At 52.9% G+C, this 10,875-nt stretch overlaps 6 protein-coding genes across 6 annotated transcripts, besides 5 other annotated features; all 6 read right to left on the bottom strand.

Moving 5' to 3' along the window:
* Positions 1-358: 358 nt before the first annotated feature.
* On the bottom strand, positions 359-1,117 carry Tco025E_02625 (uncharacterized protein; the record flags this gene model as incomplete). Its single annotated transcript, XM_029369550.1, has 1 exon — positions 359-1,117. The coding sequence occupies one exon, from the start codon at positions 1,115-1,117 to the stop codon at positions 359-361; it is 759 nt and encodes a 252-aa protein (XP_029230378.1).
* A 108-nt stretch (positions 1,118-1,225) lies between these two features.
* Positions 1,226-1,245: a microsatellite.
* Positions 1,246-1,512: 267 nt separating this feature from the next.
* Positions 1,513-2,652, bottom strand: Tco025E_02626 (uncharacterized protein; the record flags this gene model as incomplete). Its single annotated transcript, XM_029369551.1, has 1 exon — positions 1,513-2,652. The coding sequence occupies one exon, from the start codon at positions 2,650-2,652 to the stop codon at positions 1,513-1,515; it is 1,140 nt and encodes a 379-aa protein (XP_029230379.1).
* A 630-nt stretch (positions 2,653-3,282) lies between these two features.
* On the bottom strand, positions 3,283-6,162 carry Tco025E_02627 (alanine--tRNA ligase; the record flags this gene model as incomplete). The annotated part of the gene is made up of 1 exon (XM_029369552.1): positions 3,283-6,162. The coding sequence occupies one exon, from the start codon at positions 6,160-6,162 to the stop codon at positions 3,283-3,285; it is 2,880 nt and encodes a 959-aa protein (XP_029230380.1).
* A 105-nt stretch (positions 6,163-6,267) lies between these two features.
* Positions 6,268-6,338: a sequence feature (A-rich).
* Positions 6,339-6,489: 151 nt separating this feature from the next.
* Positions 6,490-7,215, bottom strand: Tco025E_02628 (dephospho-CoA kinase; the record flags this gene model as incomplete). The annotated part of the gene is made up of 1 exon (XM_029369553.1): positions 6,490-7,215. One exon carries the CDS (start codon positions 7,213-7,215, stop codon positions 6,490-6,492), a length of 726 nt encoding a protein of 241 aa, XP_029230381.1.
* Positions 7,216-7,515: 300 nt separating this feature from the next.
* Positions 7,516-8,052, bottom strand: Tco025E_02629 (40S ribosomal protein L14; the record flags this gene model as incomplete). The annotated part of the gene is made up of 1 exon (XM_029369554.1): positions 7,516-8,052. The coding sequence occupies one exon, from the start codon at positions 8,050-8,052 to the stop codon at positions 7,516-7,518; it is 537 nt and encodes a 178-aa protein (XP_029230382.1).
* A 69-nt stretch (positions 8,053-8,121) lies between these two features.
* Positions 8,122-8,150: a microsatellite.
* A 302-nt stretch (positions 8,151-8,452) lies between these two features.
* On the bottom strand, positions 8,453-10,171 carry Tco025E_02630 (uncharacterized protein; the record flags this gene model as incomplete). The annotated part of the gene is made up of 1 exon (XM_029369555.1): positions 8,453-10,171. One exon carries the CDS (start codon positions 10,169-10,171, stop codon positions 8,453-8,455), a length of 1,719 nt encoding a protein of 572 aa, XP_029230383.1.
* Positions 10,172-10,337: 166 nt separating this feature from the next.
* Positions 10,338-10,367: a sequence feature (A-rich).
* A 435-nt stretch (positions 10,368-10,802) lies between these two features.
* Positions 10,803-10,838: a sequence feature (A-rich).
* Positions 10,839-10,875: the final 37 nt, after the last annotated feature.

Here is a 10,875-nt window from a genome sequence, read left to right on the forward strand (position 1 = left end):
CACCACACACACACACAAGCCGACGGGCGGAGCCAAGAGGGGGAATACACAACACAGAACTCACTGTGGGCCGCGAATGAAGAGAGAGCACCCACGCATATACAGAAAAAAAGAGACGCATTGTAAACCAAATGTAAAAAAGTGTAGGAAAACGAATAAATAATTTCGAGAGACGGGGGATAAGAGGGGAACACCAAGGCATTATTTGTGAATTCATGCGTGGATGTCTACATTGGTATCGTGCATCACGGCAGCCTCCACAATATTGTCCGCCCAAAGAAGATGGGTTCCTATTCAACAATCAAGAGTATACTCACACATTCGCCCCATCCGCTCAGCTAAATGTAAGCGGAGAGGTCTATGGTTCCAAATCAGCAAGACATGCATGCGGCGGTACGGCGTCGAAGCCGGGCCCAGTGTGTCGGCACCTACGGGCACCACTGCGCTGAAATGTCATTGCCACGTTAAAATCAATCACAGATTCATCGCTAGGGCAACGGCCCAGTTTGCTCAAATAACGCTGGTTGCCGCCCCCGCCGCCCCTCCAGAGGTCCCAACTCCCACTGAAGAACTCATTCATACTTTCATTGTCCACGATGCAGCCTTCCCCCTGTGCACCGGTGGTGCGCCGCGCAATCACCAGACCGTCTTCATCGACTGAAGTGATTCGCTTGCATCTGGCGACACGTTGAGAAGCGGACACCAATTTCGGCAATTCGGTGGACCAGGAAACCCGCGACGCCGCAACCGTGCCTGCAGCCACATTCTCGCACCTGAAAGGATGGATCGCGACGGTTTCGTTCCCGATTACAGTGCCCGTGAACTTAACTGGCGATGACGGAGACGACAGGAAGTAAAAACGCGTCGACGCCGCACACTTCCTAGGACGGATCGGTGAAGGCGCCAGGAGGCCTTGGGTTGCCCTGTTATCATTATTATCATGCACATTTGTGCGGTGGCATGTCAAAGGGCTGTTGCGGTGAAATGGGTGAATGCTGCTTGTGGGCTGGCGTCCCAGCCAGTGACTGCTTCCCCAGAAAGAGTCATCAATAGAGTTCGGGTGCCAATTGGCGGAATTGGCCGTGCAATCGCACTCCTTCTGCGATGCAGGCTCCATGCAGCGCCTCTCTATTCCCACTGATGGAGGAAGCACGCGCGGGGCAACGGCCCAGAGAAGGTAGCTATTTACCGACTGAACAACAGCGCACGCACAAAAACAGAAGAAAATAATAATAATAATAATAAACTGAATGCGTTAAAAAAAAAACAATAATGACGCCACATTCCTTCCAGCGCCGCTCGAGCCTCCCCTCGTGGAGCAATCATTACAACCCGGCATCGAGGCACCAGCCCCGTCAGTGATAACGTACGCAAATGTAGCACAGGAGAAGGAAATAAACAGACAACCATTAAAAAAAAAAGGACATCGATAAGGAGAAAGACAACATATATATATGCATATATGCAGAGAGAATTAACAAAAAAAACACACACTTTGCTCAAGAAGCGACTTCAGTGCCAGAGTATTGGATGACTAGGTGGCTGCTGATACTTCCGTGTAATATCCTTCTCTGGTACAGGGGCGGCGGGTGGCGGTGCCAGCGAACCAGCAACCACAGACCGCATCGCGGCCTCCCTCAAGCCACACAAACGCCCGTAATCCGCCTCAGTTATGGGCTGCTTCGCTCGCGTGTTGCAACGCGGCATGGACGCCTGAGACGATGCCGCCGGAAAGAGTGTTTGTAGAGAAGGCGCCAGAGACGCCATAGAAGCATGGTCCCCAAGACATCCGGTGTGGTACATCTCATGTATGCACTCCGCAGCCTCTTCCAGGTTCTTCATCTCCCTTTCAAAGCGAATGCGGCGTTCCTTCAAGAGAAGTTGCAACCTCTCACCTTCCGCCGCCAACTGGCGATACCGCCTTTTCTGTAATTCTTGCAGCCTTGACTGCCGTGCTCGAGCAGTATATTGTTGTGCCTTCGACCGTGCTGCTCGCTGTCGTTCCCGCATCTCCCGAACTGTGGTATTGGGCGTTATGGAGGGCTTGCAGTCACCACCGATGCTTCTCGCATGAAGAAACTCTTCAAGCCTTCGTGCGGCTTCCCTCCGTCGCATCTCATGCGCCGCAAAAGCCTCCACTTGCCGCTGCCTCTTAATTAGCTCTTCATTCATTCGCCGAAAGTTGTTCACACGCAAACGGTGCTGAAATCCCGTTGAAGGCTCTTCATTGTATTCCCGTTCCACATCAAGACCCGACGACTCTGCCGCATGCCTTCGGCCTGTTCTACTCCTTGCGCGGTCACCGGCCCTCCTGTCGGAGTTCCGTTTAACTGGTGTGCGCCCTAATCCTGGGCGAAGTTGCTGCTGCGCCTGCGCCCTGGAAAGGGCAACCGAATCAAGATGCAGCGTATAAAGTGACTGGCGCACAATGGCCAGGAAGGCGTTGTGACAGGAGTGCAGAAGGTTCAGGCGGCCCACGATCTCCTCTTCCTTCACGGCACTCAGGGCCTCAGCTGCACACTGGTGCCGCAGCACCAGTGCGATAGGAGCTGGATGCAGGCCAATATCGTTCTCGTCACGCTCAACCGCGTCCGTTTCCTTCTTCTCCACCGGTGCCGGGGATGTTCCCTGCCTCGCCCCACCTGTGAGCATGACGTTCTTCGTGGGAAAGGGATACACAGAGAAAGGATAAAGAGGGTTGACTTGGCGCCTACGAATACCCCGCGCTTGCCTTATCTCGCCCTGTTTCCTCTGCCACTCACCACTCAGGAGAAAAGAACGGGAATAAGAAAAAATAAAGGGGGAGAAAAAGAGGAGGAGGAAGGGAGGGAAGCACATGGATCCGCCGCCGGAGGAAACCGCAAAAAGGCAGTACGCCACGCCCTTTTCTTTTGCTTAAGCTTCCACAGAGAAACAAGCATATATAGTTGAATAAGTTATTGCTCTTTTTTTGTTCCGCTGCTGTGTTTATGGGCCATCAAACTCGTGGGCAGGCTCTCGCCCGCGCCCACTGTCACCCAACAGATGATGATGTCTAAAAGAAAAAAAAAGACTTCGACAGATTTCGATTGTGCTTTATGCTCTTTTCCCTTATTTTTCGCTTGCATTGCGTGCTTCGTATTTTTTTTCTTTTTGAAATGATTCACCGCCTGGTAAAGTCACGCTTACTCTCATCCCGTTCAACGAGGTGGGGGGCGCACCTCCCTGCTGCCCCTCCCCCACTTTTTTTTTCTTCTTCTTTCCTCGCAGTTTTCATTATGCCCAAAGGCGATCACAAGTAACTCAAAGCGCAGCCTTCATCTTTGCCGCCTCTGCAATTGCCTTAGCCATCGCCGCATCAACGCCAGCGGTGGGTAGGCCCGACTGTGCGGCGTGCGGTTTGCCTCCGCCTTTCCCGACGGCCGCCTTCGCCCAGTCGACAGCGCTCAGCTTCTTCGCTGTGAACGCCGCTGGGAGCGTTACTAGCGCGAGTGCCTTGTTCGCATCGGCGCCGAAGAGGAAGAGGCCAACGGCGCCCTGCACGGCTCCTGTGAACCCATCAGCGTAGGCCTGCAGTGCGTCACGCTCGGCCCCAAAGTCGGTCAGTCGTTGCACAAAAAATGGGTTGGCCTCCGCGTCGTATGCATCCGCCGCCGCTCGTCCTGCGGCGGTGGCTTTCTCCTTCAACTGTGCTGCCATTGCCTTCACATTGGCGAGGACAAGCTTTATGCTTCCGTCGATCTCCTCTCGCAAGGCGTTTTTCATCGTGAGCGGGATCTGACTGTCGCCCACCTTCTTGTTCAGCACTGAGAGACTCTTGGCGGTTGAATCTGTCGTCCCACCGGCGATGATGTCGCGGTACTCCTTCTCCAGCAGTTCCCCCTGTGCAAGGGCCTTGCGTGCGGCGTCGCGGGTCGCCACAACAATCCGTCGAACCCCTTTCATAAGTGCTTCCTCTGAGAGAATTACAGCGATATCTGCCTCTTTTAGATTTGACAGGTGCGTGCCACCACAAAATTCCACCGCGTATCCACGCCACTCCTTACTCTCGGGCTTTGCAAGGAGTTCCTCGACAGGGACGCCAACAGAGATGACACTGACAGGGTCGGGGTACTTCTCGCCAAACATCTGTCGCAGTCCCTCAATGCGTTTGGCGGCCTCAAGTGCAACTTCCTTGCGGTACACCACCAGCCCCTGTTGGATTTTCTCATTAAGGACCCGCTCAACCTTGACGAGGTCTTCTTGGCTGACCTTGCTATTGTAGCTGAAATCGAAGCGCAGCATTTCATCGGTAACAAGGGACCCCTTCTGTTGAACCTCCATGTAATTTTCAGGGGCTTCCTCCTCCAGCACGCGCCGCAGGCACCAGTTCAGGACGTGTGTCGCGGAGTGATTCGCAGCGACAGCAATCCTCCGTGTATAGTCCACCTGCAGCTCCACAGAGGCCGTTACAGGAATTGGCACAGGAGCGGAGTTTAACTTCAGCATGCGTCCCACATGCACCACGTAGCCACCAAGGTGGTAAACCTTCTTTACCTCAAACACGGCATCCGCAGCGGCAACGATGCGGCCAGTGTCATATATTTGACCACCAGACTCCGCGTAAAAGTTTGTGACGTCTAGAATGAGGCCAATGTCCTCCTCACCCTCATCGCCAGGCATCAGCATTTCCACAAACTGACCCTTTTTTTTGTTAAAAATAGCCTTTATCTCTGCGGTGTGATTCTCCCAAGTATACTTGGCGGCATCCTCCGTCGGGGCAATCCCCTTCTTTCGGAGCTCATCCAGTTGATGCGCATCAAAAAACGTCTTTGCGGCAGCAACACGACCCGCACTTAGCTGATTTGTCTTCATGGCCGCGTGGAAGCCATTCATGTCCACAGAAAGCTTCGCCTTCTCCGCCAGCAGACAGGTCAAATCAATAGGGAATCCGTAGCGATCGTGCAGAATAAAGGCGTTCTCACCGCTGATGGTGTCGTCCACGGCGTCCACAACGGCCTTGTTGAAGTGCTTAAGCCCCATCTCCCACGTCTTGGCGAAGGACACCTCCTCGTCGGCAAGCACTGTTTTGATGCGCTGCACCGTGCGTGGGTCCTGCAGGTGGGTGAAAAAAGGTCCCAGCGATGTCACAACGGCATCCACAAGTTGGCTAAAAAAACCGACCTTTGCCCCAAGAAACTGCGTGCCGTAGCGGACGGCGCGGCGGATGATGCGGCGCAACACGAAACCACGGCCAACAGAGTCTGGCAGGGCGCCATCCGCCAGTGAAACACTGAGGCAACGGATGTGATCAGCTATCACACGGTATGCTACGGTTGCATCCGAGCCGGTGTCCTCACTTATTTCGGCATATGACTTTTCATACCCCGTTACCATCTGAATGGCCTCAAAGAGGGGCATCCATGCGTCCGTGTCGTAGTTCGAGTGCACGCCCTGCATAATGGACGTCAGTCGCTCAAGACCCATGCCAGTATCCACATGCATCCTCGGCAAAGGCGTCAGCACCCCGCCCTCATTACGTTCAAATTGCATGAAAACCAGGTTCCAAACCTCAATCACCATCGGATCGTCCTTATTCACCAACGCCGCCGCATTGCGACCGCCTATGCGATCAAAGTGCACCTCCGAGCAGGGCCCGCAGGGTCCCGTGTCCCCCATTTCCCAAAAGTTATCCTTGGCATTCCCAGGGAGGACCTGCTCCGGAGGCAGAAACTCCAACCAGACTTGCTTCGCCTCTTCATCGGCTGCTATGCCGCTTGCGGGGTCCCCCTCAAAATATGTCACGTAGAGACGGTCCTTTGGAAGCTTGTACACCTCCGTCAACAGTTCCCATGCCCAGCGAATGGCCTCACGTTTAAAGTAGTCCCCAAAAGACCAAGAGCCCAGCATCTCAAAAAAGGTGTGGTGGTAAGTGTCACGGCCAACGTCTTCGAGATCATTATGTTTTCCACCGGCGCGAATGCAAAGCTGTGAGTTTGCCGCACGGGTAAGGCGGCCAAATTCGGTGTTGGGATCTGCCGTGCCGAGAAAGATGTTTTTGAATTGATTCATGCCGGCGTTGATGAAGAGCAGCGTGGGATCATTCTGGGGAACCACAGGGCTGGAGGGCACGAACGTGTGGCCGCGCCGCTCGAAGAAGTTCAAAAACTCCCGACGCACACGGCTGACGGGCCACTCAGTCATTCTTGCTGCTCGCGTCGTCGCGGCAGTGCAGGCCAGAGCGGGGTGAAGAAAGTGAGGGGTCAAACAAGGTCCTTTCTCTTGGCACGAACGGCAATAATAACCTCCAAAAAAAAAAAAGCGGAAAGTGAAGGAAAAGAACAAAAAACAAAAATAAAAACAAACAAGCAAAGAAAAAAGGAACAGAGTAATGGCAGAAAAACGCCGGTCAATGAAGCAAGAACACTGAGGAAACAACCAACCAAAAAAAAAAGTCACTCTTCAAGGCATAGATTTCATCAATGGTTTTGATTTGCTTTATCGGAGGTGTCCGTCCCCACTCCTCCACTATTAGCAAAGCAGACGACGAAGCAGACGCCCCGCAGACGCGAGACACGCAGCGACGCACACGAGAGTAGAAAGCACAATGATATTCATCCTGCAGCCAGACTGTCGCCGCATCCAGTCTACGCAGTCGTTGACGGAACACGCGAGTTCCGACAGGGTGCCGGTGTTGCAGATGACGTAGTCAGCACGTCTGCATTTTTCCTCTACCGGCATCTGAGCTCCTATGCGCTGCAACACCTCCTTTCGCGTGAGCCCGTTGCGCTTCGTGAGGCGGGCAACTTGCAGCTCCTCCGTACTTCCCACAACCACCGCAGCGTCGATAAACCAGCTGTATACTTTAGTCTCAAATAGGAGTGGTACATCCAGTACCACGAGAAGTGGCCCCTCGCCCCTCAAACGTTGTTTCGTGCTCTGCCACCAAAGCCGCAGCACTGACGCCATTATGGCAGAAAAAATGGGAAAATGCATGATGCGTTCCAGTTCGCGGCGAGCCTGCGGATCACGAAAGATGATGCCCCCCAAAGCGGCCCGGTCAAGCTCACCTGTTTGAGGGTCTACACACTCCGGCCACCGTCTCGCGATCTTGCGTGTACACGGCATGAAAGGGCGCTGCAGGTCCCGTACTACGCGATCCGCGTCAATCACTGGAAGCTGATGCTGCTTCTCCAGCATCGCCACTACCGTGGACTTCCCACACGCAATACCACCTGTGAGGCCAATTAGCAGCATGCAGGTCCAGGTGGGTAGCAAGATGATGAGACCCTCAAAAGCAATCCGGTGGGTTCAACGGAAGTTTCAGCCTGTTAATAAATCAAAGAAACAGAAATAGAGACAAGGAGAAGGGAGAAGGGAGGGGGGAGGGGTAAAGAGTTGCTCAAAGAGATGCATGCCAGCAGAAGGCAGTAAAGCATAGAAAGAAGGGGAGAAGGGAAACGGACGGAAGAAGTATGAAACAAAAAGAAAAAAAAAAGAACTCAAACTCAGCATGCATGTCAAAGAGTGGTACCGCAGGCCAGCCGTCTTGTTTGCTTACTCCTTGGCTGCCTTGGCCTTGCGAGCAGCGCGGGCCTTCTCAATGCGCTTCTTCGCCGCTGGCTTGCTGTCAACCTTCTTGGCGTTCTTCTGCAGTTTTTTGAGTGCGACCTTGTGCCAAGAGACGGGCTTCTTCTTGTCGTTCTCGTCAAAGATCTTGCGCGTCCAGAAGGCACGAGAGCGCTTGGCGACGCGCAACTGGTAGCGCTCAAAGTCGGTGGAAGTCGCAAGCGCCTTCTTTGCCGCAATGCGTACAGCGGCCTTCGTGGCAGCGTACTTCTCGAGAGTCTTCTTCTCCGCGAGTGCCTCCTTCAGTGCCTTTGTGCTGCAGTTGCGGTTCACCGGCACCCTGAACTTCAGCGGCTCAACGTTCTTCAGGTTCTGAACATGGCGCCACATCTTTTCGTCGGTAGGGTTCTCCACGAGCACGCGGTTGCCGTCGATGATGTCAACAACAACCCCGACGCGGTCCTGACGAGGGCCGCGGATGATGCGCACCAAGCGACCCGCGCGGATGTAGTTCGCGTTCACCATTTTGGACCTCTTTTTGACTGGCACAGTAGCGAGGCAGAAGCGAAAGCAGAGGAAAAAAAATGGAAAGAAAATAACAATAATAACAATAATAATAAAAACGCATGCCGTGCCCACTTGGCACCAGGAACGAGCATTCATGTGCACATCTAATGCAAAACACGGAGGAGGAAAAGTCAATTCAGCAACAGCACCAAAAAAAAAAAAGGAAGGACGCAGAGGAATGTGCATAGCCTCCTATGTACACAGCGAAACCAGCCTTACTTGTGGTCGTATAAATATATATATAAATAGATTATCTTGGTTCGTCCTGTTTCCCTTGATCGTCGGTTTCACTTCACCTCATCCGTATTGGGCATTAAAAAAAAACGCCAATACCCGTTGCTGACGCCGTCTTCCGCAATCAAACAGGAAGCTCAGAGAAGGTAATAAACGCGTCTGTCATAAGAAGACTCGAGGAGTGCAAGGTATCATACAAGGAATACGTCTCGTACACATGAAAGGCCAGCTGGATGCCCACTTGGAGACGTGTGCGGTCAAGGCGGTAAAGCGACACCAACGCTGCACCAATTGGTGTCTCATCACCGTCTCGCGGCCGCACCTCTGTGAGGTTCAGTCGTGCAAATTGTTTGGAGGTGGCACCTGGCCACTTCGTTAGAACAAGCTCATCATCCCAGCGCAGACTTCCGCTGGCGCTCTGGTAGCTTGCCTTCGTCTCACCCTTCACCACCTGCCAGCCCTGTTGATCCAACAGCGTGAGACTCACCTGGAACGAAGGAGAGATGCCTGTCGAGACCTCATATACCATGGGGAAGCCGCGTATGGTTCCAAGATGAATCGTACACTGACACGTCTTTTCTGAGAGATTCATGCGGGGTCCGTCAAGTGCAAATCGCCTCACATCGTCCGGCATCCTCCATGCGTTGTGATTCGCCTGCGCCCAAGAGCCGCCTGCAAAGCTTGAGTCAAACCGCGTCGTCGCCGACCCAGCGGTCAATGCACTAACGACAGGAACACCGTCCGCACGCACCAAGACGTTTTCCCCCTTGTCTTTGTCCAGAGCCACAATAACTCCCTCTGCCCCCAGTCCAGCCGCGCGGCCATTTGAAACAAAACGAAACACAGGCAGAAGTGCGCACACCAACGGAAACTCCTGTGACATCGAAAACTGTCTGTTTGTGACACATGTTGTGTTTAACCAGTAAAGGTACGGCGTGTCCGCCGTCTTTGGCTGAGGAGGAGAGTTATGAACGCTAATTGTAATAGGTGCAGAGGGGGGCTGTGAACCATTAACCGCAAGCTGCATTTGAAGCTCCTTCATGCATGCCCGTTCAGCAATGCTCCAGGTTGCCGTAAAGTATACGCGTTGTTGCGGTTTTACCGTGATTACTTGGGGAGGCTCCACCGAAATGTAATCCCGCGCGCCCGCGAGGGGAACTAATTGCATGGCTAACGCACCATTTTCCGTCATATTCATCGCACACATCACACTAGACACGATATACTCCCCGGTTCCAGTCAACATAAAGGAAGGAAAGTAGAAATCTAGTGTTGATACCCGTACAGAGCCAAAGTTGTACTCCAGTGGGGCAAACTCATCTCCATGGCGTCCATCCCAAGCGCTGCTGCGTATCTCCGCCTCAACCATGGCAAACACCGTTTCCGAATCAAAAGCAGTTTGGGTAGGAAAGAGATGAACGCAGTACTTGGCATACTGTCGCTTCTCCGTTACCATTCCAGAGCTGTTGATCAGCCCTGTCCCGTATATTGAGAGCGAGTTCTTTCCCCCGACAACCTCCAACACCATCATTGGCCCTTGATGATTGGGAACCTCTATGCCGACCACCTCGCTCTCGCCACCTGCCCAGCTAACACCCGTCCAACCCGTGTGACTCCCAATCATTTGGGGGCTGGTGGTTCCCAAGTGCTCCGACTCGTTCATCACGCGAATGGCAATGGGCTGATCCGACCCCCACTGCCTCTTTACACGCGTCAGCCACTGACTATTTTCCTCTGCTGTGTCTATAAAAATCATGCGATTTATGTACAACTTGTATGTCTCGGTTTCATGCGTGGCTGGTTTTACCCAGAAAGGCATGTTGGCATCGACTGAAGCGCTCATTGCCAATATTATGAATATTAGGGAAGGCTATCGCCACCGCCACCCACCGACGTTCGATCTAAACTGCAGAGTACGCGACCACTCTTCAGACGTGCTTGGGTGTCAGAGTTGGAGCCAACTTCAACATCTAACGGTAATTGTGCGGTGTCATTGGATGTGGAATTGGAAAAATAAAAATAAAAACAAAAATAAAGAATGGTATACGTTAACTGACAACAAGAGTTCACAAAGGCTGATCAACACACCCACTTTCAGTGCAGCTTGAAGGCAAACAGAGGAATCACTTATATGAAAAATAGAATTTATACCCTCCTGTCACTTCCGAATTGGCGGCTGAGTGGTTTTCTTCTTCATCATACCCTCCTCCTCCCAGCGGCACACGACGCCGCAGCGAGGCGGGCCCAAGGGGAATTGGGGAGGAGGGGGGGACCGAAAAACGGCAAATGCACCGCTCTGCTGAGGCCCGACCACGACCCACGCAATGGTCCACCGAAGCGAGTGCAAAAGAAAAGTGTAACATCTAATTATTCCAGGTGGATAAAGTAACGTGCGAGCCCTCGTCTGCTCGCAACTCCCTTACAGAAGCCTCTACAACAACATGTAACATACCGAAGCAGAGGCACCACATGGCAAAAAAACAAAACAAAAAAAAACAAGTAAATAAAAAGACCAAGTCAATTGGCTCGCTGAAGCGCGAGGTAGAC

This window comes from Trypanosoma conorhini, assembly GCF_003719485.1.
Source record: "Trypanosoma conorhini strain 025E chromosome Unknown Tco_14.4_contig_00106, whole genome shotgun sequence".
Lineage (NCBI taxonomy): Eukaryota > Euglenozoa > Kinetoplastea > Trypanosomatida > Trypanosomatidae > Trypanosoma > Trypanosoma conorhini.